We start from the raw sequence: 20,566 nt of genomic DNA, 5'->3' as shown, positions 1-20,566 counted from the left end.
ACGAGAAACAGGAGATACTGGCTCCTTGAGGCTTCCGTACTACGGAATACACAAGCAAAGAAGGCTGCACCCTGGAATCCGGGCGTGGGCGGGTCATGTGACATACACAACTTCCGGCCCTCCGCAGGTTGTGCGTGCTGGGGCTTAAAGGTGTTCGAGGCCGCCGGAGGCCTGGCCTGGGGCGGCTGTGATTTGACAGTGCGGCCGCAGGAGCATGGAGGGTCCCCTGGAGAGGGGGGCGCCCGCGGCGGCGCTGGCCGCCGTGTTGAAGCACAGCTCGGCACTGCCGTCCGAGAGCGCCCAGGTCCGGGGCTACGACTTCAACCGTGGCGTGAACTACCGCGCGCTGCTGGAGGCCTTCGGCACTACTGGTTTCCAGGCCACCAACTTCGGGCGCGCGGTACAGCAAGTCAACGCCATGGTGAGGCCTGGGTGGGACTTCCTGGGTTGAGGGGCGTGGCCTCCGGTAGCACTGTGGGGTACTTGGGGGCGGGACTTCCCTGGGAGGAGGTGTGTTTTTCGTCCGATAGTTGGAGAGAGACGGGGAACCCCCTCCTGGGCGGGAGTTTTTGTGCTGGGGAGTGGGTTGGGACTGATTCTAGGTAGGGGGCGCGTTATAGGCAACATGTTGCAAGTATATTGGAATGGGCGGAGTCTGGAGCCAGACCGCGCAGTTGAGGGAGGGATTGAAGGAGGAGCCTAAGGCAGGGCGGGACCTGAGGTTGGATTTGCTTTTCCCAGTGGGGAGAGGGGTCGGGCCTGCAAAAGTGATTCCTGAAAAGGGGCAAAGCCTGAGTGTGTGACCTGAGACTTGGGCTGTGGAAAGGGCGGAGCCTGCACAGGGGTGTTCATTCCCTGGTTCCAGGTAGAAGTGGTCCCATATCCCTCAGTGGGCAGGGCCTGGGCGCGGAGTCTGTCTCTGAAACCCACTTGGGGTCCTTGGGCCGGAGTTTGGGGCCAGAGGTTAACTCGACCCTGCCCTTATACACCTAGATAGAGAAGAAACTAGAGCCGCTGGCTCAGGATGAAGACCAACATGCAGACCTGACCCAGAGCTGCCGCCCACTCACCGGCTGCACCATTTTTCTGGGCTACACATCCAACCTCATCAGTTCGGGCATTCGTGAGACCATCCGTTACCTCGTGCAGCACAACATGGTGGGGACCTGGTGGGGTTGTGGCCTTGGCCTCTCTGGGTCTTAATGGGCAATAAGATTACTGGTCATAGAAGTGAGATAGGGAACTATGGGTCAGTTTTGTTTTGCAGCAGAGCTCCCCACAAGGGTCACTGGATGAGAGTTGGGAGTTAGGAGTCCTGCCTGGTACGAAAGCAGGGCGTCCCTTCCTTGGCCAACCTCACTGCCTTGTGACTGCAGGTGGACGTCTTGGTGACCACGGCTGGGGGTGTGGAGGAGGATCTCATCAAGTGCCTGGCGCCCACATACCTGGGCGAGTTCAGCCTCAGGGGGAAGGAGCTACGTGAGAACGGGATCAACAGGTGGGCGGGGCTTCCCTGGTGGCGCAGTGGTTGAGAATCTGCCTGCCAATGCAGGGGACACGGGTTCGAGCCCTGGCCTGGGAGGATCCCATATGCCACGGAGCAACTAGGCCCGTGAGCCACAATTACTGAGCCTGCGCGTCTGGAGCCTGTGCTCCGCAACAAGAGAGGCCGCGATTATGAGAGAACCGCGCACCGCGACGAAGAGTGGCCCCCACTTGCTGCAACTAGAGAAAGCCCTCGCACAGAAACGAGGACCCAACACAGCCATAAATAAATAAATAAATAAAACAATGCAACCTGGCTTAAAAAAAAAAAAAAACAAAAAAACACAGGTGGGGGGCCCTGAGTGGTGCTGGGTAGGGGAGCCAGGCTGAGGGTCCTGGACCCTGATGCCCACATGCCTCCTGTCCCCAGGATCGGAAACCTGCTGGTGCCCAATGACAATTACTGCAAGTTTGAGGACTGGCTGATGCCCATTTTGGACCAGATGGTGCTGGAGCAGAACACGGAGGTGAGGCTGGAGCAACCTGGGGGGGGGGGGGTGGCACGGTGGGTGTCAGGGGTGGTGCCGCTAGCTGAAGCTGATGTCTCCTCCTAGGGTGTGAAGTGGACGCCTTCCAAGATGATCGCCCGGCTTGGCAAGGAGATAAACAACCCAGAGTCAGTGTATTACTGGGCCCAGAAGGTGAGGGGCTGGGTGGGGGCAAAGTTGCCATGCTTTGGCATGTGTTGTTTCATCTTTACAGCCACCTGGGGAGTTGGTACTATTCTTATCATTCCCACTCCTAGGTGAGGAACCTCAGAAACAGAGAGGTTAGGCAATTTGCCTGAGGTTCCACAGCTGTTGAGTGTGGTCCTTGTATTCTGGCTCTACTCCTAGACTACTGGGAAGCAGTTGGGGGCAGTGCTTAGCAGCCCCCATGGGACCTGGTGTAGGGTCCCATGCTCCTCAGAGGCTATGGGGTCCAGCAATCAGAAAAACAAGAGCTACCATTCTTTATGTGCCAGGCACAAGTGAAGTTAAGCTCCCTGCCCAGAATCAGGCAGAGAGGAGGGAATGCCCCCAGACTGCCCCTGCAGGGCTCTGAGCTCTAACCGCTCTCCTGTCTTGCTCTTTCCTAGAACCACATCCCTGTGTTGAGCCCGGCACTCACAGATGGCTCGCTGGGTGACATGATCTTCTTCCATTCCTATAAGAACCCAGGCCTGGTCCTGGACATCGTTGAAGGTAAGGTGCTGGGGCCCCAGAGGAGAGGGGGAGGAGGGCTGCCTGGGCCCGCGGCCTGACACAGCCCTCTTTCCCAGACCTGAGGCTCATCAACACACAGGCCATCTTCGCCAAGCGCACTGGGATGATCATCCTGGGCGGTGGCATGGTCAAGCACCACATTGCCAACGCCAACCTCATGGTGAGCAGGGATGGAGTGTGTGTGCTCCCTAGTAGGGGGTGGCACTCAGGCCTGTCATGCAGACAGGCCTGTGTACTCGGCCTATGCCATGTGCTGGGTAGACAGCTGTGGACTAGACAGGCCAAGATCCCTGCCCTCCTGGAACTGATGTTCTAGTGGGGGGAGATAGCAAACAGCTGACATGCATATCAGGTGGCAGTAATTGCTATGGAGAAAAATAAGGGAGTATGTCGAGATGGCAAGTGAAAGGGGTGCTGTTCATAAAAGGGAAAGCTTCCTGGGAAATGTGACCTGCGAGCAGAGGTTTTTCAGGGGGTGGTCCCATGAGCCATGTGGTTGTCCTGGGGGGTGGGGGCGAGATAGAATTCCCGGCAGAGGGACCAGTCAGTGCAAAGGTTCTGAGGTGCCTGACGTAGGTCAGGGAACAGCTAGGAGGCTGGTGAAGGCGAGAGTGGGAGGAGGTGAGGCAGGAGGTGACAGGCAGAAAGTGCAGGGCCTTGAGGGCCACTCAGGTGCTCTCGAGGCGCTCTCTGGCTGCTCTGGGGGGAACAAATGAGGGGGCCAGGGTGGGGGCCATAGAGAGGGGAGAGGTAAGTTGGATTTGGAGGTCTTCTGTAGAGCCGGTGGCAGATGTGGGAGGGCTCTTGCTACCTAGGAGGTGAGTCTGGAGCAACACTGCCCACTGTCTGCCCAGCATCCCGTGACCCCTCACTCTGCCCAGATGTTGACGTGGGGCCCTTCCCTTGGAGTGAGGGGCCGCCAAGGGCTTCCTTCATCTGGAACACGTCCCTCAGCCTCTAGCTACAGTGCCCTGCCTTGGAGCCTGTGTGGCTGACAGCCCACTCTGCCCCTCCCCACAGCGGAATGGGGCTGACTATGCCGTCTACATCAACACAGCCCAGGAGTTTGATGGCTCTGACTCGGGCGCCCGGCCAGATGAAGCTGTCTCTTGGGGCAAGATCCGGGTGGACGCACAGCCTGTCAAGGTGAGGGCCGGCCAGCCAGCTGGGGCACAGGGTCTCCCGGGGTACAGCCTTGGGTCCCGTGGCTCACCTGAGTCCCCTCCACAGGTCTATGCTGATGCCTCCCTGGTCTTTCCGCTGCTCGTGGCTGAAACCTTTGCCCAGAAGGTAGATGCCTTCACGCCTGAGAAGAACGAGGACTGAACGCTGGACGGTGCAGCCCCAGGGAGGCCTCACCACCTCCTCTATTTATTAGTTTGCAGACCCAGCTCCTCCCAACTCCTTGGTCAGCAGCATGTCTAGAATAAATGGTCTCAGTGGTCCTTCTCAGGCTGTGTCTCTCTCTCTGTCCTTGGTCGTGGGTCCCCTGGCTTCAGCCTGTGCCATCCTCAGCCTTGTAGGTCTCTTCCCGCCAGCACTGGATGCTGCCCCCCATGGCGGTCAGCAAGCAGGGCTCCGTGGGGTGGTAGGCCAGCGACTGCACCACACCGGGACCTACAGGCAGGGCCAGCGCCAGGGCACCCTGTGGAGTGAGGGGGTTGGGAGTGTCACCAGTGTGTCTCCCTCCCCTCAGCTGCTTCTCCCCCGCTTTCAGCCACATGCGTCTAAGTGCTTCCGAGACATTGTAAACTTAACCAGCCACAAACTCAGCCCCTCAGTCACTCTGTCCTTCTAGGTGCTCAGGTCAAACATCTTGAATCTTTCTCTTACATCTCACATCCCTTCGTCGGTAAATCCTCTTGGTTCTACCTTTAGACCATGCCCAGAGATTGCTGATTCTCTCCACCTTCACAGCCACTGCCCTCCTCCACGGCCGGTCACATGTGGGTCCCAGCTTCCCTCCCCCTCTGCCACCATCTGGGCTTCGCCCGCCCACTTGATAGCCTCAATGCCCGCTCCCTTCATCACCCTGCAGTCATAGCTCAACAAACACAGTTCCTCAAGCAGGCCACCATTCCTCTTTCCACCTGGAAAGTGTCCCTTCATGTGCCCTCCCCTTCAGGGTGACTTCCGGTCTACAGGAAACTCGAGAAGTAGGCAGAACATTGGCACCTTCTTAGTTCCCAGAGGGAGAGCTGGCCCCTGGACTCTCCAGGGCCCCCCGGTTCCCTCCATCCTCTTAGGAGGCTTACTTCTCTGGCCAAGCCCCAGCTCTGACCCCACTACGCCTGGCTGGTCAGTTCGCATCCTGACGCCCCCACCAGGCTGAGACACATGAGGACAGGGCTCACGGGGCTTGGGGGCTGGATACCACACGGATGCTCAGAGGTAGCTCAGATTTCCTGAACAACTACAGCCTTGTCTCCCCTGAGGTCAGATGCCACTATCCGCTCCTCCTACCCCAGGGTCAGTCCCAGTGGCCCTGCCTGACCTGGATTCTGCTGCCGCCAATGCCATCCAAAGTGCTTCTGTCTCCTGACCAGTGCGTGTGTGCCACAACCCCGAGCCTTAGCACGTGCTGTGCCCTTTGCCACGAACGTTCTCGCCTCATCCCCTCACTCACTCCTTCCAGCCCCCAGTTCTAACAGCACTCCCTTATAGAGGCCTGGGGGTGACTCAGGTAAGGACAGGGCAGGCCCCCCGGTGCAGAGGCTCACCTCCACCAGGTCCCAGAAGAACACCTTCCCGTCCTCGGAGCAGCTGACCACGTGCGTGTCGCGCTCGCTCAGGCAGCAGTCCAGCTTGTACTCCTGGTTCTTATGGCCCATGTACCTGGATGTGAGTGGCATCAGTGGGGGTTTGGGGCCTTACTGGGAGTGGGGGAGGGGCCCCACAGCCCTGAGGACTCACTCGCCCAGCAGCTCCCCCGTGTCCTTGTCTAGAAGCCGCAACGTGGAGTCCAGGCTGGACACCAGGGTGCACTGCCCGTCCCGGCTGAAGCAGGTGCAGGTGATGGGGCCTGGGGGAAGGGGAGGGGTGGGCAAGCAGGTCAGGCTGGGGTCTCCCGTGCTGCCCCCACCTTCCCTGCCTGCCTCACAGCCCCAGCCACACTCACTGCCCACGTAGTCTGAGAAGAGGTGCCCCATCCTCAGGTCATAGCGCCTTACCCGGCCATCTACGGAGCTGCAAGAGAGGGTGGATCCAGCTTAAGTATCACAGGGGCCCGTAGGTCCAGGGCTCCAGCTTCGGTGCTCCTGTACCCTCTCACCCGGCCAGGGCCCTGAGAGCAAGGCTGGGTGCCTGCCCTTCCTGGACACCCTTCACTGTCATGTCATGTTCAGGACCGGCCACAGAAAACATGCACTGAAGTGAATTCATGAGTGGAATTCTGAGGCACTGGCTTTGAGACTCAGCCCCAGGGGCCAATCAGGTCCCACTGCATCTGTTTCTGATTTATACTGAGCTCCTTCTCTGGGCTACAACCCTGTGTGGGAGCTTGGGACACAGCTGCTACCAAGCCAGGAGCACTTGCTGCCAACGTGGAGCCTTGCTGACTGAGGGTAATCAGCTCCCCGAGGAGGAGACGTTTGAATTGGTACTTGAGGATGAGAAGGAGCCAACCATGTGCAGTCCAAGGCGGGATGTGTGGGAACTGGGTAGGCCAACAGGTCATGCAGCCCAAATGCCCCCAGTGGTGGTATCGGCACTCCCTCAGGTTGTGGCAACATTTGGGCAGCCCTGCATGGGAATTTTTTTTTTTTAATTGTTTGTCTCCTGCAGCTATGATATCAACTCTATGTAAGTGGGGGTTTTTCCTTGTTTTCCTATCTTTTCACTCCTGTATGCTCACTGACTGAAAATGTGACCTGCAGGTGGTGCTCAAACACACTCTGAATAAGTAGTAGAAGGGTAGCCCAGGCAGAGGAAGAGCAATTGCAAAAGTCGGTCCTGGGGTGCGAGCATGTGTGGCATATTTAACAGAAATGAGCCTGGGAATGAATAAAAACTGAGAGCACAACAGAGACCAGACCATGCAAGGCCTTGTGAGTGCAGTGAGGAGAGTAAATTTTAATCTAAGTACAGAGACAGCTATGATCCCCAATGGCACCTGGGGAGGGGCAAGGTCCTGGCCCCACTCACCCTGCGAGGACCTCATGGTCTGACACCTTCACGCTGGATATGCCATCCTTGGCTTCGTCCAGCTTCTGTATAGGATCAGGTCTCCGCGAGCGGCAGTCCCAGCAGCGGATGGTGGAATCAATAGAGCCTGTGAGGTCAGCATGAAGGTGGATCAGGTTTGGGGGGGGGGCCGGGGCAGCCCCCTGCGCCCACCTGCCTAGGCCCCGGACTCACCAGACAGGATAACTGTGGCCTCTTCATTAAACTGCACCGTGTTCACCTTCTGCAAAACAGGAACAGCAGCTTAGAGAAGGCTGGACTTTGGAGGATGAGGATAAAAGCAGGGTTCCCAGTGCAAGTTAAAGCAAGGAAAAAGGCTAGGGGTAGGGGAGATGAAAGTTTTTGGAGGAACTGCAAGGACAGGGCTTGGTGAAGGCGGGGCCGTGGGGAAGGATCCTTGCGCTGTAATTGCGTGGGGAGGGGGGGAGTCCCTGTCACCACCTACACGCAATTCAGGTCCGTTCTAACGCGGCCTTTTCTTGCTTGCACTCACCCCCGCGTGGCCCCGGAATTTGCGCACGACCTGCCCCGATGCCACATCCCACAGCACCACTGCCTTGTCCCCGCCGCCGGAGCAGAGACTGCTGTTGTCAAAGGAACTAGAGGGCAGAGCAGGGAAGATCAGCGTCTACCTCTGATCCCGGCCTCAGCGCCTCGATCCCGGCCTGGCCCCCGGCTCACCCTGCCGCGTCCAGCACCTCGTAGCCGTGGCCGCTGTACGTCCGCAGTAGCGTCCCTCGCAGCGGGCTCCACAGCTTCAGGGTCTTGTCGCTGCCGCAAGTCAGACAGTAATTGCCATCCACTGGGGAACATCACGAGGGGGTTACTGGGCCGCCGACTTCAGGAGGCGGAGGTAGGACCCGGAATGAAGATAAGGGCGCTCACCATTAAATCGCACGGCTCGCACCGCCCTCTGCCCGCAGTCCAACGTCTTCAACCGTTTCTGAGGTAGCTCCGGGCCCCGCGGTTTTGGCTCCGGGAAAGCCATTGCTGCGCCCTCCCTTCCTCGCCACCGTAGAGTAGCTTGCACCGAGGCTTTCTACCCTGGGAACCCACGCTTTGGTGTAACCTTATTATTGTCCTCCATAGTCTACTTCCTATTTCTCACTTCCGGGTTCAACGTTTAGGCTTTTTGGAGAAAGCGTTGGAAACACTGAAGTTTGTTTCCAGCTTCCCGGTTTCTTTCCCCACGTCCTATTTTCTTGGAATATTTTTGGCTTCTTCGAATTCTCTGTCCCCTGGACGGGGTTAGTTCCAGCTCCCGCCGGCAGGAACGGAAGCGCGAGGGCTGAGGGTGTTACTCTAAAAGCCATCCTCCGTTTCCATGCTGGAAGCCGCCGGAAGCTGAGACTCCCGCAGCGGAAGAGGCGGGACTCGCTATGTCCGCGAACAATATGTCGGACCCACGGAGGCCCAACAAAGTGCTGAGGTGAGGATCCTAGTTGTCATGGTGTTAAAAAAAAACAAAACAAAATTCAGCTATAAATTTTAAAGATATACTTGGGTTTATCAAATGATTCATGAATTGGGCAGCATCCCATCTAGCAAGTAGAGGGGAGCGCTAAAGGGCTACAGAAAGGGAAAGGTTTTTTAAAGGCAAGGCAAAGAAGTCATAATCAGAAAAAAGGGTGATTTCAGATTAGGTCATTTCCCTTTTGGGGAAAAAAGGGTCTTATTAGGGGGGGTTACCTCGTCTTCTTTTTGGAGGATGGAGAGGGGAGAGGACCCATGTGACCGACTACCTCATTGGTGCTGACCAGAAAATTCCTGACTGACCGGTTAAGACTACATTTCTGGAGGAGGTTAAAGCTTCGGTTAGGTTAAGTATTGAGCCCTGCTTTGGTGGCTTGGCCTAGCATAAGGGACTCCATTTTTGGCCCGTGGTTTTCTCTTTAACAATGCCCCCTCCTCCCACCCTCCCCACCTTAATCAGACTCTCAGCTTAACTGAGAGATGTGATCAAAACTTAAGGCATGAGTGCCACTCTCAGCTACTGCTCTGAGGTTCTTGCAGTTTTTCTTGTTCCTTTGTGTGCTAACCATAGGTAATGATGTTTTTGCTTAACCCCTGTGATAGTCGCAGGTCCTGGCTGGCTTCAGGTTCACAGTTTTTAAGTTGGTCATTTTTTTGTTACTTTTCTGATGTTCGAGTCTTAGGGAGATCTTTTGCTTGGTGATTAGTGGCAGTGAGTATGCATTTAAAGCTTTTGAGAGATTAAGTGCACCAGGGAGATTATTATAATAAACAGGATAATTCACAATGTTTGGAGTGCACTTCGGAGCCATGGTCCCCAGGATCCAAACCAGGCAAAATCAAATACGTCAAAGAAAGTTCCCATTGGGAATTCCCTGGGGGTCCAGTGGTTAGGACTCCACGCTTCCAATGCAGCGAGCACGGGTTCGATCCCTGCTAAAAATGAAAGTTCCCATTGAAGGAGTCACCTTCTTAAGCCAACTGACTTGTTCAGTGATTTTTATATAATAGAGTTTCAACTAATCCAGAAGGGTTAATCCAGGTGCAGCAGGTGGTATTGACCACAGCATAGACACTCCTTGCTCAGCTAAAAGATAATCAAGGACTATTCTATTATAAAGAAAAACTTTGGCCAGAGAATCTAAGGATCTTTCTTGGGCTGATGGCCCTGCCGAAGGAAATGAATCCTGAGTCATGAAATCCTCATCGTTATTTTTAAAAAAATATTTATTTATTACTTATTTGGCTGCGGTGGGTCTTAGTTGCGGCATGTGGGATCTTCCTTGTAGCATGTGGTATGTGGGATCTAGTTCCCTGACTAGGGATCGAACCTGGGCCCCCTGCCTTGGGAGCGTGGAGTCTTAGCGACTGGATCACCAGGGAAGTCCCGCTCATCGTTATTTTTAACTTGATGATGTAAATCCAGGGGATTTGACCAATGAGGTGTCTTAGTTCCCTTGTGGAATGTTAGGGGCCCAGTTACATAACCTAAGAGGTATTGCCCCCTGTGCACTGACTATCTAGGCATTCAGAGGCCCAAAGAGAATGATAACCACCATGGACAAAGACAGACCCTACGGGGACACAAACCATTGCTGTTAAGGAGGTACTGTTAATGGATTCAGTCACAGGAATTACTGCGTTTACCTATTCCAACCAGGTGTCAGTTAGGTTTTCAGCACGTACGGGAAGAGAATCTCCCATCCTGAATAAAGTGTTGTTCTAAATGCCTTGCAAAGGTGGTTGCTGCTGGCGAGATCTCTTAGTGATTGGGGGCAAATCTGATCTAGATTATCATGGGAACATGGGGGTGCAAATGCACTAAGATTTACTAGGTAATTATGTCTAACTGAGTATGTAAGTTATGATGGGAGAAAGGAAACAACAAGGCATAGGTTGTTCTGGCTGTACAAGTTGAACTGCGTAAGAAATTTTTAGGGGGTTCGATTGTAGTTTGCTGTGACTTTGAGAATAGAAGAGAAATTGGTCACAGGAAGGACCAGGGGGTCTCTAGCATCATGGATAGATTGTAATCTTTGTTGACAAATCCAGCAGTCTGAAAGCTTACCTCCCTTAGCAATGGCCTGGGAGAGAAGGGTGAAAACATTATCTTTCCAGGTCAATACCAGAGTAAAGAAAAGAAAAAGGAAGGGTTTCACGTTTAGTTAAAGTATGGTCTGTTCATTTAATTTGCAACCATTGTTTGTGCATCTTAATTTCTCTGTTCAGGGAATTCCCTGGCAGACCAGTGGTTGGGACTCTGTGCTTTCATTGCCGAGGGCCAGGATTCAATCCCTGGTGGGGGAACTGAGATCTCACAAGCCGCCCATGGTGTTGCCAAAAAAGAAAAAAAAAAATTAAAAAAAAATGTCTCTGTTCAGGAGCAGACTGGTGCCATGTTACAAGGACATCAGGATGGCCACAGTCAGGCAATGAGGGGTCATTTTTTGCTGAAGCAGAATGGTCTTCATCCATATGTGCCTTATTTATTTATTTACTGGCTGCTCCGTGCGGCTTGCGAGATCTTAGTTCCCCGACCAGGGACTGAACCTGGGCCACCACAGTGAAAGCACCCAGTCTTAACCATTGGGCCACCAGGGAATTCCCGGTGCCATAATATTTATAGACTCTTGCTGCTGTCTTTACATGAAAGTCAGCTAGGGCATTCCTGGAACTCAGGTTCAGTCCTTTTGGTCTGAACCTCAATTTTAATGACAGCAATTTCAGAAGGTAAGAGAATAGCAATAAGAAGGTAGTTTATTTGTTGCCTTTTAAAAAAAAAATGGATTTTTTTCAGCATTTTTACAAACAATTATTTATTTATTTATTTTTGGCTGTGTTGGGTCTTCGTTGCTGTGCGCGGGCTTTCTCTAGTTGTGGTGAGTGGGGTCTGCTCTTCATTGCAGTGCGCGGCTTCTCACTGCAGTGGCTTCTCTTGTTGCAGAGCACAGGCTTTAGGGGTGTGGGCTCTAGAGCACAGGTTCAGTAGTTGTGGCGCACAGGCTTGGTTCCTCCGAGGCATGTTCTGCCTGGACCAGGGCTTGAACCTGTGTTCCCTGCATTGGCAGGTGGATTCTTAACCACTGCACCACCAGGGAAGCCCTGTTGCCCATTTTTGATTGGGGTCCCAGAGGACATAAGAAAACCCCTTTGTTTCCATAACATCCCCAAATCATGGATGACCCCAAAGGCATACCAGCTATTGGTATAAATATTAACAGTCTGTCATCTGATAACTTGCTGCTTTAGTTTGTGGGAAGTTTCCCTTTCAAGTTATTCATATTGGTTAGTAATATCATAACCAGCTTGGAAACAAAGTATCCCTTTTTCATTTTTAGAGTAGGACCCATCAGCAAGATTAGATCAGGATGTTCCTACCTGGCAGTCATGGGGCTCATCTTTGTCAGGCAGAGGTGGTGATGTAGCAGGGTTAAGGATGTTGCAACATTTAAGATGTTGAGTAGGTAGTGGAAGCAGAAGGATCTCATAGGAGGTTAATCTGCTTGCAGAGAAATGTTGAGTCATTTCAGAGTTAAGAAGACTTTGGACAGTATGAAGAGTTTGTAAATAAATGCCATTACCTAGGGTTAGATCTGCTGAGGCTCCTACTAACTTTGCAGCTGCAGCTGTAGCCTTAAGACAGTTGGTATAGGGACTGGCAACTGAATCTGGTTATATGCTGTGATAGGAAACAGGCTATGTTTATTGCTATGCTCTTGTGTGTGCATTGCCAGGGCTTGCTTATCTCTTTCATGCACGAATAAGGTGAAAGGTTTTGAGTAATTAGATAGGCCTAGGGCTGGTGGTTCTTACAGCACTTGTTTTAGTCTTAGAAAAGCCTGCTTATGTTTATCTTCCCTAGGAAGGGGCTCAGGCACTAAAAGTTTAGTAAGTTCATAGAGTGGGAAAGCCAATAGAGAAAAATAAGGAACCCATAGTCTACAATAGCCAATCAAGTCTAGAAATCCACAAAGCTGTCGCTTAGTTATAGGCATAGGACATTCTTGGTTTAGCCTAATCCTTTTTGGAGATAGCTGGGTTCCTTCAGCACTAGGTAATGAACAGTATACAGAGATAATTGTAATTTTTCCTTGCAGAGTTTATGTCCCTTTTGTCAGTGGAAATAATCAACAACCAACCTATAATAAGAATTTTAGGGCTTCCCTGGTGGTGCAGTGGTTAAGAATCCGCCTGCCAATGCAGGGGACATGGGTTCGATCCCTGGCCTGGGAAGATCCCATATGCCGCAGAGCAGCTAAGCCCGTGTGCCACAACTACTGAGCCCACGTGCCACAATTACTGAATCCCACGCGCCTAGAGCCTGTGCTCTGCAACAAGAGAAGCCACGACAATGAGAAGCCCGCGCACCGTAACAAAGAGTAGCTCCCGCTCGTCGCAACTAGAGAAAGCCCACACACAGCAACGAAGACCCAACACAGCCAAAAAAAACCCAAATAAATAAATTTATTTTTTTTTTTAAAAAGGATTTTATTCAAGCCGAACTGAGGACTGTAGCCCAGGAAACACAGATTCAAGAAGCCCTTGAATTGTGTTTTGCCAGACTACAAAATGGCAGAGGCTTATATAGGCAAAAACTGCAGTTACATAACTTGTTTGTCAAGAATTATAATTGGGGCTTCCCTGGTGGTCCAGTGGTTAAGACGCCACCCTTCCACTGCAAGGGGCACCGGTTTGATCCCTGGTCAGGGAAGTACCGCATGCCACGAGGTGCAGCCAAAAAATAAAAAGGGAATTATAACTGGAACTGGCAAGGAGTAAGGGTGCCTGTCAAGCAAGGATTGGTTGGGGTCTGAAGTGGTTGTATAGTTACAGTGGGAGATATTGAGACCATAAGGTTGCAGCTGGCAGCTGCTAGCAGATATTGTCTTGAGAATAGCTAGTGGTGTAGTTAAGTTTGATACAGTTCAGAAAATTCAAGTTCTCAGTGATGCAGGAATATATCCACATCCACAATGACCACCCGGCTCCATTTGGATGCCTGAAGCACAGTTCTGTCTTGTCAGAACAAAGAACAAACATCAAACATAACGGGGTACATTCTTCGAGGTTTCAAGAGACAGATTAGCACATACACAGTGAGTCAGCATGACCGTAGTTTTGGGGAAGGGAACCTCATCTTCAAAGGAGTTGATGCATTGGCATCTTAGGGTTGGGGTGAATGGACATTTATCCCTATCTTCAAAGTGGACATTCTGAACAGTCTGATAACTGTATTCCTTTTTCTGTCTGTTTGTTTTAATGGCTAAAGCAGATGTACAATGTCTGTTTGACAGGCCACAAGACGGTCTGTTCTAATTAGCATAAAGTTCAAGCCCAGGGGACTTCCCTGGTGGTCTAGTGGGTAAGACTTCGAGCTCCCAATACAGGGGGCCTGGGTTTGATCCCTGGTTGGGGAACTAGATCCCACATGCATGCTGCAACTAAGAAGTCCAAATGCCGCAACGAAGATCCCGCATGCTGCAACTAAGACGCGGTGCAGCCAAAATAAACAAATACATTAATAATAAAAAAAAAAAGTTCAAGCCCAGTCATGTATGAGCTAGGATGACTTCCCCATACCTCAATATGTGGAAATTTCTTGCATCACTTCTCAGCTAACTGTTGCAGCAGATACATGGAGTCTTTTTTGGATGCCTCTTTGGTTACTGAGCACAGCAAGAGGTCGTCTGCCTGTTGTAAGACAGTTGATTTCCCCGGGACTGGCGGCTCCTTGCATTTTGGTGGAGCACTTGGGAGAAATAAGGGGCCTCAGTGAGCCTTTGAGGCATGACTGTCCAGGTGTATTGCTGATTTTTCCAACTTAAGGCGAACAGATAATCAGCTGTTGGGGTCTACAGTGGTGCTGAACCAAGGTCTACAACAGTGAACCATTTTGAGTCTGGTGTCACTCATGACAAAAGGGTGTTCTGGGTTTGCGACAACTGGGAAATGGGGAATAACTATCTCATTAATAGCTCTTAATTCCTGAGGGGAGGGATAAATTGGGAGATTGGAATTGACAAATACACACTACTATATATAAAATAGATAACTAATAAGGACCTACTGTATAGCAGAGGGAACTCTACTCAATACTCTGTAAAGACTTAAATGGGAAAAGAATCTAAAAAAGAGTGGATATATAAACATATAACTGATTTACTTTGCTGTACAGCAGAAACTAACACAACATTGTAAATCAACTCTACTCCAATAAAAACTAAAACAAACAAACAAACAAACAAAACTTTCCCTGGGGGGAAAAAGGAAAAAACTCTTAAGTTCTGGACAAATCTCCATCCTCACCCATTAGGTTTCCAGGCTGGCAGGATCTGTGTGTCATGGGGGCTAATACAGGGTATGATTACCCCCTGGGAGATGAGATCTTTTGTTGCAGGTGTGAGGCTTTGTGTGGCTTCAGGCTTTAGTGGATATTGAGGTAATTGAGGAAGAGGTTTAGTTATGTGTCTCTGAATCTTTATAGGCTCTGTACTTTTTATTGTCCCAGTGTCAGTATTAGAAATAACCCACAGGTTTTTGGGCACCTCAGTTAAATTAGGGGACTTTTGTTGGGATCCTTCCTCTTCTACGTCAAGGACAGATTGTAAGAACGTAAAAGAACATCAGGTTCAGGTTGGTCAGGAAATTTAACGGTGAGGTCTCCATTGGAAACAAAATGTATTAGCCCTTTTAACTTAGAAAGCAGATCTCTACCTAATAGATTGACTGGGGCTATGTCACATAGCAAAAAAGAATGCTTTTCAGTCAAACGTCCCAGAGTCATTTGTATTGGTTGAGGTAGAAATTCTCTCTGAACGTTTATTAGATACTTCTACTAAGGAAACCTCTTTTTCACTCTGAGGGATTTGTCGTCCTATGGGAGTGGGGTTTAAAGTAGAAAGTGTAGGGACTTCCCTGGTGGTCCAGTGGGTAAACTCCACGGTCCCAATGCAGGGGGCCCGGGTTTGATCCCTGGTCGGGGAACTAGATCCCGCACGTGTGCCACAACTAAGAGTCTGCATGCTGCAACTAAGAAGCCCGCCTGCTGCAACTAAAAAATAAATACATAAATAAAAGTAGAAAGTGTAGCTCCATTATCGACTGGAATTTGGCAGGGTTTCCCATTAATTTTAATTTTAGCTTCCCCTTGGCTGTTTAAGGGAATTACTGATAACAGCTTACTGGAGAATCCCTTGGAACACTGAGGGGGTAGATGTGGGGCACTCAAGTTGAAGAATTTGCATAAGACCTTTGAGGACAATCTCTTTTTCCAGTGTCCCAGTTGATTACATGTGAGACATTGGGCCTCGGGCCAGCGTTTTGATGGTGGACCCCTAGGAGGGTGTTATGTTAGGTCTCTGGCCTTGGAGCTTTTGTAGCTGTAAGGCCAACAACTTGGAAAATTTTTGCTTGTGGTCTTGCTCTAAGGTCGTTTCAAAGTGCTCAGCTATGGTCGCTGGCTCCATCAGACTGGTGGTCTCCCATCCTATTTTCTGTCTTTTTATCAATGCACTAATAATCTCAGGAGATAATCTATTTGCAAATAGGGCAGCTAAGAGCAGGTTGAGTGACTCTTTTATATGGGACCGGAACGCCATAGGTGGAGGGCTTCCAAGCATGCCTTAAAGTTGGCCCGATTCATCTTTCTTTGCTTTGCATGTTTGAATAATAGACCGATCAGTTGGGGTAGGGAAGATTCTAGGAATGGCTTATAAAAGGTCAGGTGCTGTTTTACCAGTTTTTTCTGGTTGAGGATCTTGAAGATCCTCCGGGTTTTGCCATTTTGCTTCCTGTGTCCATTTGGTGCTTCACCAGGTCCTACCTGCATGTGCACAAGCTGATAAAGATTTTGCAGCCTGGGGTCAAGGCCCTGATAATGACTCCAGATTCTTCTAAGAACTTTTGGGGTTCCTCCCTAGGTTTAGGAAATGCCTTAACTATGGCCCTTAGTTCCATTTTTGACCAAAGAGTGAAAGATACCTGAGGAGGTTCGTCTGCAACCTTGGGTAGTTCTCTCTTACATGGTAACTGTTGAATAGTCCCTTCAGAGTGGAAAGGCAGTTCAGAAAGAAAATCAGTAAAACATGAGTACTCAGGTAAAGAAGGAGAGAGGGGCTTCCCTGGTGGCGCAGTGGTTGAGAATCCGCCTGCCAATGCAGGGGACACGGGTTCAAGCCCTGGTCTGGGAAGATCCCACATGCCGTGGAGCAACTAAACCCGTGCGCCACAACTACTGAGCCTGCATGCCACAACTACTGAAGCCCACACGCCTAGAGCCCGTGCTCCAAAACAAGAGAAGCCACCACAATGAGAAGCCTGCGCACCGCAACGAAGAGTAGCCCCTACTCTCTGCAACTAGAGAAAGCCCGCGTGCAGCAACGAAAACCCAACGCAGCCAAAAAAAAATAAATAAATAAAGCCTTATTAAAAAAAAAAAGGAGAGAGGAGAGCAGTAGGAGTCATGTCAGCCCTATCCTTTTTTGTTTTAGGTACTTCTTGTGTTTTTGATTTTCCATTAGCCTTTTTGTAACCCATCTTTTAATGAAGCTATTTTGGAAACTTGAAGCCTTTTGGAAGCTTCCATTTCCAATGAAAATAGGTATCCCATTCTGTTTGCTTAATTTGGAAACCCTCACTTTCAAGGGCACTTATTTTGGGTTTTTTAAATAAATTTATTTATTTGTTTTTTGGCTGCATTGGGTCTTCGTTGCTGCATGCGGGCTTTCTCTAGTTGTGGACAGCGGGGGCTACTCTTCGTTGCAGTGTGTGGGCTTCTCATTGTGGTGGCTTCTCCTGTTGTGGAGCATGCGCTCTAGGCCCCCGGGCTTCAGTAGTTGCAGTGCGTGGGCTCAGTAGTTGTGGCTCTTGGGCTCTAGAGCTCAGGCTCACTAGTTGTGGGGCACGGGCTTAGTTGCTCCGCGGCATGTGGGATCTTCCCGGACCAGGGCTCAAACCCGTGTCCCCTGCATTGGCAGGCGGATTCTTAACCATTGTGCCACCAGGGAAGTCCCTCAAGGGCACTTCTGAAATAAACAATCTTGTCTCACTGACACATTCCCCACAGTGGCCACTGTAATTCTAGGTTGTTTTTAGTAATATTTTGCCATTTTTGTAGATATTTACAGCTTTTGGGATTATAGTTCTTAGACATAAAAAAGGCAGGTATGCTGATGGGTGGCATGCTTGATTCATTAAAGGTGAAAGCTCCCATCTCTCTTAGCTGGCTTTATCTACACAAAGCAAGACAGACAAACATGAATACCTTAACATTCCAGCTGTAACCAGTTACTGCGGCCTGGCCAAGAAAAAGGCCCTGTGCACACCACCATCAACTGCCTACACAGAACCTGGGGCTGGGGGAAAGGATTGAACCAGCAGACCCCAAATGGGGGTTGTGGGCTGATTCCAAACAAATGGGGAACCGCAGCTGCCACCAGCAGTGCCCAACGTGGAATCTGGGAAAGGATCCCAAATAAATGGGGAACAGCAGACCATACCACCAGCAGTTCCCAACATGGAATCTGGGAACAGAACGAAGGCTGGGGGTTTCCAACCAAATGAGGAACTGTGGTCCGAACTTCCAGCAGCTCCCAACATGGAACCAGTGATTCCAGACAAATGGAGAACTGGCTGGAAAGCCAATTAGATTGGGAGTGACACAAAGACAGCAGAGCTCAGAACTGAGAGGAACTTACCCATGGCCCCCAGAAACGGCGAGAAAGACAGTGGACTCAAAAAGGGGTTCATGGGTACCATGCTTATGTTTCTCATTGTCCCCAAATGCTGTCAGAGGTTCACTTTGGATCCTGTCGCTGCCACCAGATCTGTTGAAAAAAACAAAATTCAACTGAATAAATTTTAAAGATCTAATTGACTTTATTGAAGGCTTCATGGATCAGGCAACATCTCCTCTAGCAAGTAGAGGGGAGCTCTAAAGGGCTACAGAAAGGGAAAGGTTTTTAAAGACAGGACAAGGAAGTCATAAACAGAAAAAAGGATTATTTCAGATTAAGTCACCTCCTTTTTGGGAAAAAAGGGTCTTATTAGGTGGGTTACCTCTTCCTTTGGGGGATGGAGAGGGGAGAGGGGCCCATGTGACAGACTACCTCATTGGTACTGACCAGAAAATTCCTGACTGACTGGTTAGGACTACATTTCTGGGGGAGGCTGAAGCTCCAATTAGGTTAGGTACTAAGCCCCAGTTTAATGGCATGGCCTAGCATAAGTGACTCCATTTTGGGCCTGTGGTTTTATTTTTAACAATGGGAATGGGCCTCGGGTTGTGGGTTGGAGACCCAGGGGAGCACCTGCCCATCCTGGGGGCAGAACTTGAGCACCCCTGACCCTGAGCCTGCTGCAGGTACAAGCCCCCGCCGAGCGAGTGTAACCCAGCCTTGGATGACCCAACACCGGACTACATGAACCTCCTCGGCATGATCTTCAGCATGTGTGGCCTCATGCTCAAGGTGGGCAGGGCTGAGTTTCCTTCCCCGTAGTTCCACCTGACAGTGGGGAAGGCGTGGATGCAGAATGAAGCAGGACCAGTGCTGAGGGGGCAGGGCTGGGGTGATGCTGGGTGAAGAGGCTAGGGCTGTCGGGGAAGCCAGGTGTCCGGGTCAGAGTGGCGCATAGGACGTCAGTCTGAGGGTGGGGCCAGGCTTTAATGCAACTTGGTGGGGACTGGTGGAGAAAATGTGGGGTCCTTAGCACGATGGGGGATGTCAAGGGCCAGGCTCCTTAGGCCTGAGGGGACATGGTGGGGTCAGAGATGCAGGACAGGGAGTAGGACCATAACTCAGGTACCTGGAGTTAACTATGGGGATCTGGAACTGAGACTCCTGGGGCTCAGGGTTTGAGCTGCATCAGGTGGAACTGGGGTTGGAACCGGTGCCTGGGAATGGCCCTTGTGGGGGCTCATTGGGGGTGCCTCTCACCGACCTAACCCACCCATCCACCTACCTCTTCCAGCTGAAGTGGTGCGCTTGGGTCGCTGTCTACTGCTCCTTCATCAGCTTTGCCAACTCCCGGAGCTCTGAGGACACTAAGCAGATGATGAGTAGCTTCATGTGAGGCTGGATCTGGAGAGGGAGGGACTCCTGGGTGAGGGGAAGGGGACCCCAAGCCTATCCATCCTGGACTGACACCTCTCTCCCATCTCAGGCTGTCCATCTCTGCCGTGGTGATGTCATATCTGCAGAACCCTCAGCCCATGACGCCCCCCTGGTGATGTCAGCCTAGAGGGGTCACATCCTGGACCCCTCTATCCACCTTGCCCTAGGCCTGGCCCATGGCTGCTCAGCCTCCTGCCCTCAGCTGCAGTCCTGGGCTTCCCTGGGTGAGGTAGTCTTGGGGCCTGCAGCTGGATGGAGGGAACCTGGCCCTGTCCTTGGGATCCCACTTCGCTGGAGCAGAGAGGGCAATCTCCTAGGCCTACCCCTCCTGCCTTCCTTCCCCACCCTGCCTGCTGTTGGAGGAGATACTATCCATGTTTCTAGGTGTATCCACTCATTTTCTTGTTGAAACCAGTTAATAATAAATTTTTGCATTCTGGTTGTTCTCTGAGACCTCTCTCTCCTTCTGTGCATTGTCATAACAGGGGGAAGGGCTCCAGTTCCTCCACTCAGTCAGGCTTGGGGTGGGGTCCCCAGTCTGGAGCCTTTTGGTTGGTTCACTTGCTAATTTCACAAGACTCCAGCCTTAAGTCAGCTGCCAGAGGCTGAACAGTGATCCCTGCCCTCTGGCAACTCAGCAGACAGCCCTGCTGATCTAAGGAATCTGTGCTTTGGTTTTCTTATCAGAGGAATGGGGGTAATGTCAGCAAATCGGATGGACTGGTAGGGACTGGGGGAAGGCATGAAAGACTGAGTTCTCCCCCACCTGCCATGTTCTCACTCATCAGAGGACACCGGTATCTCTCGAACAAGGCTGGGTGCCTCCCCTCCCCAGCACCGTAAGGGCGGTTACTTTACGTCTCCAGGCATAGGACAGAACAGAGCCCCCATTAACCTCTGTTCCTAGCCAAGCTAGGTCCCTCGCGGACCCTAGCCCAGAAAGTCAACGGAATACCCTAGGATCCTAGGCACATACTCTACCTCCAAGGCAAACACAGCATCCGTAGGAAAATCTGAGACCTCTGCTCCCAGGGGGGACAAAAGGGCACT

The 20,566-nt window shown here is 51.3% G+C and overlaps 3 protein-coding genes across 7 annotated transcripts; 2 read left to right on the top strand and 1 right to left on the bottom strand.

Annotated features, from left to right (window-relative positions):
* The first annotated feature begins 85 nt into the window (after positions 1 to 85).
* Positions 86 to 4,202, top strand: DHPS (deoxyhypusine synthase). Of its 3 annotated transcripts, none has more exons than XM_082383090.1 (9): positions 87 to 421; positions 994 to 1,158; positions 1,377 to 1,498; positions 1,916 to 2,012; positions 2,100 to 2,186; positions 2,624 to 2,729; positions 2,807 to 2,910; positions 3,771 to 3,896; positions 3,981 to 4,202. In XM_082383090.1, exons 1-9 carry the CDS (start codon positions 215 to 217, stop codon positions 4,074 to 4,076), a joined length of 1,110 nt encoding a protein of 369 aa, XP_082239216.1. In that variant the 5' UTR covers positions 87 to 214; the 3' UTR covers positions 4,077 to 4,202. The 3 variants fall into 3 exon arrangements, with proteins under 3 accessions (XP_082239217.1, XP_082239216.1, XP_082239218.1); XM_082383092.1 differs by lacking the exon at positions 87 to 421 and adding an exon at positions 585 to 602; XM_082383091.1 differs by lacking the exon at positions 994 to 1,158 and having other exon boundaries at positions 86 to 421.
* On the bottom strand, positions 4,088 to 8,109 carry WDR83 (WD repeat domain 83). 3 transcript variants are annotated; one of them, XM_082383099.1, is made up of 9 exons: positions 7,818 to 8,109; positions 7,614 to 7,734; positions 7,426 to 7,531; positions 7,107 to 7,155; positions 6,894 to 7,020; positions 5,869 to 5,936; positions 5,664 to 5,772; positions 5,471 to 5,585; positions 4,088 to 4,395 (listed from the first exon to the last, which is right to left on the bottom strand). In XM_082383099.1, exons 1-9 carry the CDS (start codon positions 7,918 to 7,920, stop codon positions 4,246 to 4,248), a joined length of 948 nt encoding a protein of 315 aa, XP_082239225.1. In that variant the 5' UTR covers positions 7,921 to 8,109; the 3' UTR covers positions 4,088 to 4,245. The 3 variants fall into 3 exon arrangements, with proteins under 3 accessions (XP_082239225.1, XP_082239224.1, XP_082239226.1); XM_082383098.1 differs by having other exon boundaries at positions 5,664 to 5,936; XM_082383100.1 differs by lacking the exon at positions 7,426 to 7,531 and having other exon boundaries at positions 7,631 to 7,734.
* Positions 8,110 to 8,224: 115 nt separating this feature from the next.
* On the top strand, positions 8,225 to 19,967 carry WDR83OS (WD repeat domain 83 opposite strand). Its single transcript, XM_082383112.1, has 4 exons — positions 8,225 to 8,361; positions 18,766 to 18,871; positions 19,374 to 19,471; positions 19,566 to 19,967. Exons 1-4 carry the CDS (start codon positions 8,312 to 8,314, stop codon positions 19,630 to 19,632), a joined length of 321 nt encoding a protein of 106 aa, XP_082239238.1. The 5' UTR covers positions 8,225 to 8,311; the 3' UTR covers positions 19,633 to 19,967.
* Positions 19,968 to 20,566: the final 599 nt, after the last annotated feature.

This window comes from Balaenoptera borealis, assembly GCF_965194805.1.
Source record: "Balaenoptera borealis genome assembly, chromosome: 2".
Taxonomy (NCBI): domain Eukaryota; kingdom Metazoa; phylum Chordata; class Mammalia; order Artiodactyla; family Balaenopteridae; genus Balaenoptera; species Balaenoptera borealis.
This window is presented reverse-complemented; position numbering and strand designations above follow the sequence as displayed.

Coding starts and splice junctions, on each gene's coding strand:
- DHPS (XM_082383090.1), top strand. CDS start 215: ATGGAGGGTCCCCTGGAGAGGGGGGCGCCCGCGGCGGCGCTGGCCGCC. Junction 1,159..1,376: donor ACCTCGTGCAGCACAACATG/GTGGGGACCTGG, acceptor TTGTGACTGCAG/GTGGACGTCTTGGTGACCAC. Junction 2,730..2,806: donor GGTCCTGGACATCGTTGAAG/GTAAGGTGCTGG, acceptor CCTCTTTCCCAG/ACCTGAGGCTCATCAACACA.
- WDR83 (XM_082383098.1), bottom strand. CDS start 7,920: ATGGCTTTCCCGGAGCCAAAACCGCGGGGCCCGGAGCTACCTCAGAAA. Junction 7,156..7,425: donor AATTCCGGGGCCACGCGGGG/GTGAGTGCAAGC, acceptor CCTGTTTTGCAG/AAGGTGAACACGGTGCAGTT. Junction 5,586..5,663: donor ACGGGGGAGCTGCTGGGCGA/GTGAGTCCTCAG, acceptor ACTCACATCCAG/GTACATGGGCCATAAGAACC.
- WDR83OS (XM_082383112.1), top strand. CDS start 8,312: ATGTCCGCGAACAATATGTCGGACCCACGGAGGCCCAACAAAGTGCTG. Junction 18,872..19,373: donor TGTGTGGCCTCATGCTCAAG/GTGGGCAGGGCT, acceptor TACCTCTTCCAG/CTGAAGTGGTGCGCTTGGGT. Junction 19,472..19,565: donor CAGATGATGAGTAGCTTCAT/GTGAGGCTGGAT, acceptor CTCCCATCTCAG/GCTGTCCATCTCTGCCGTGG.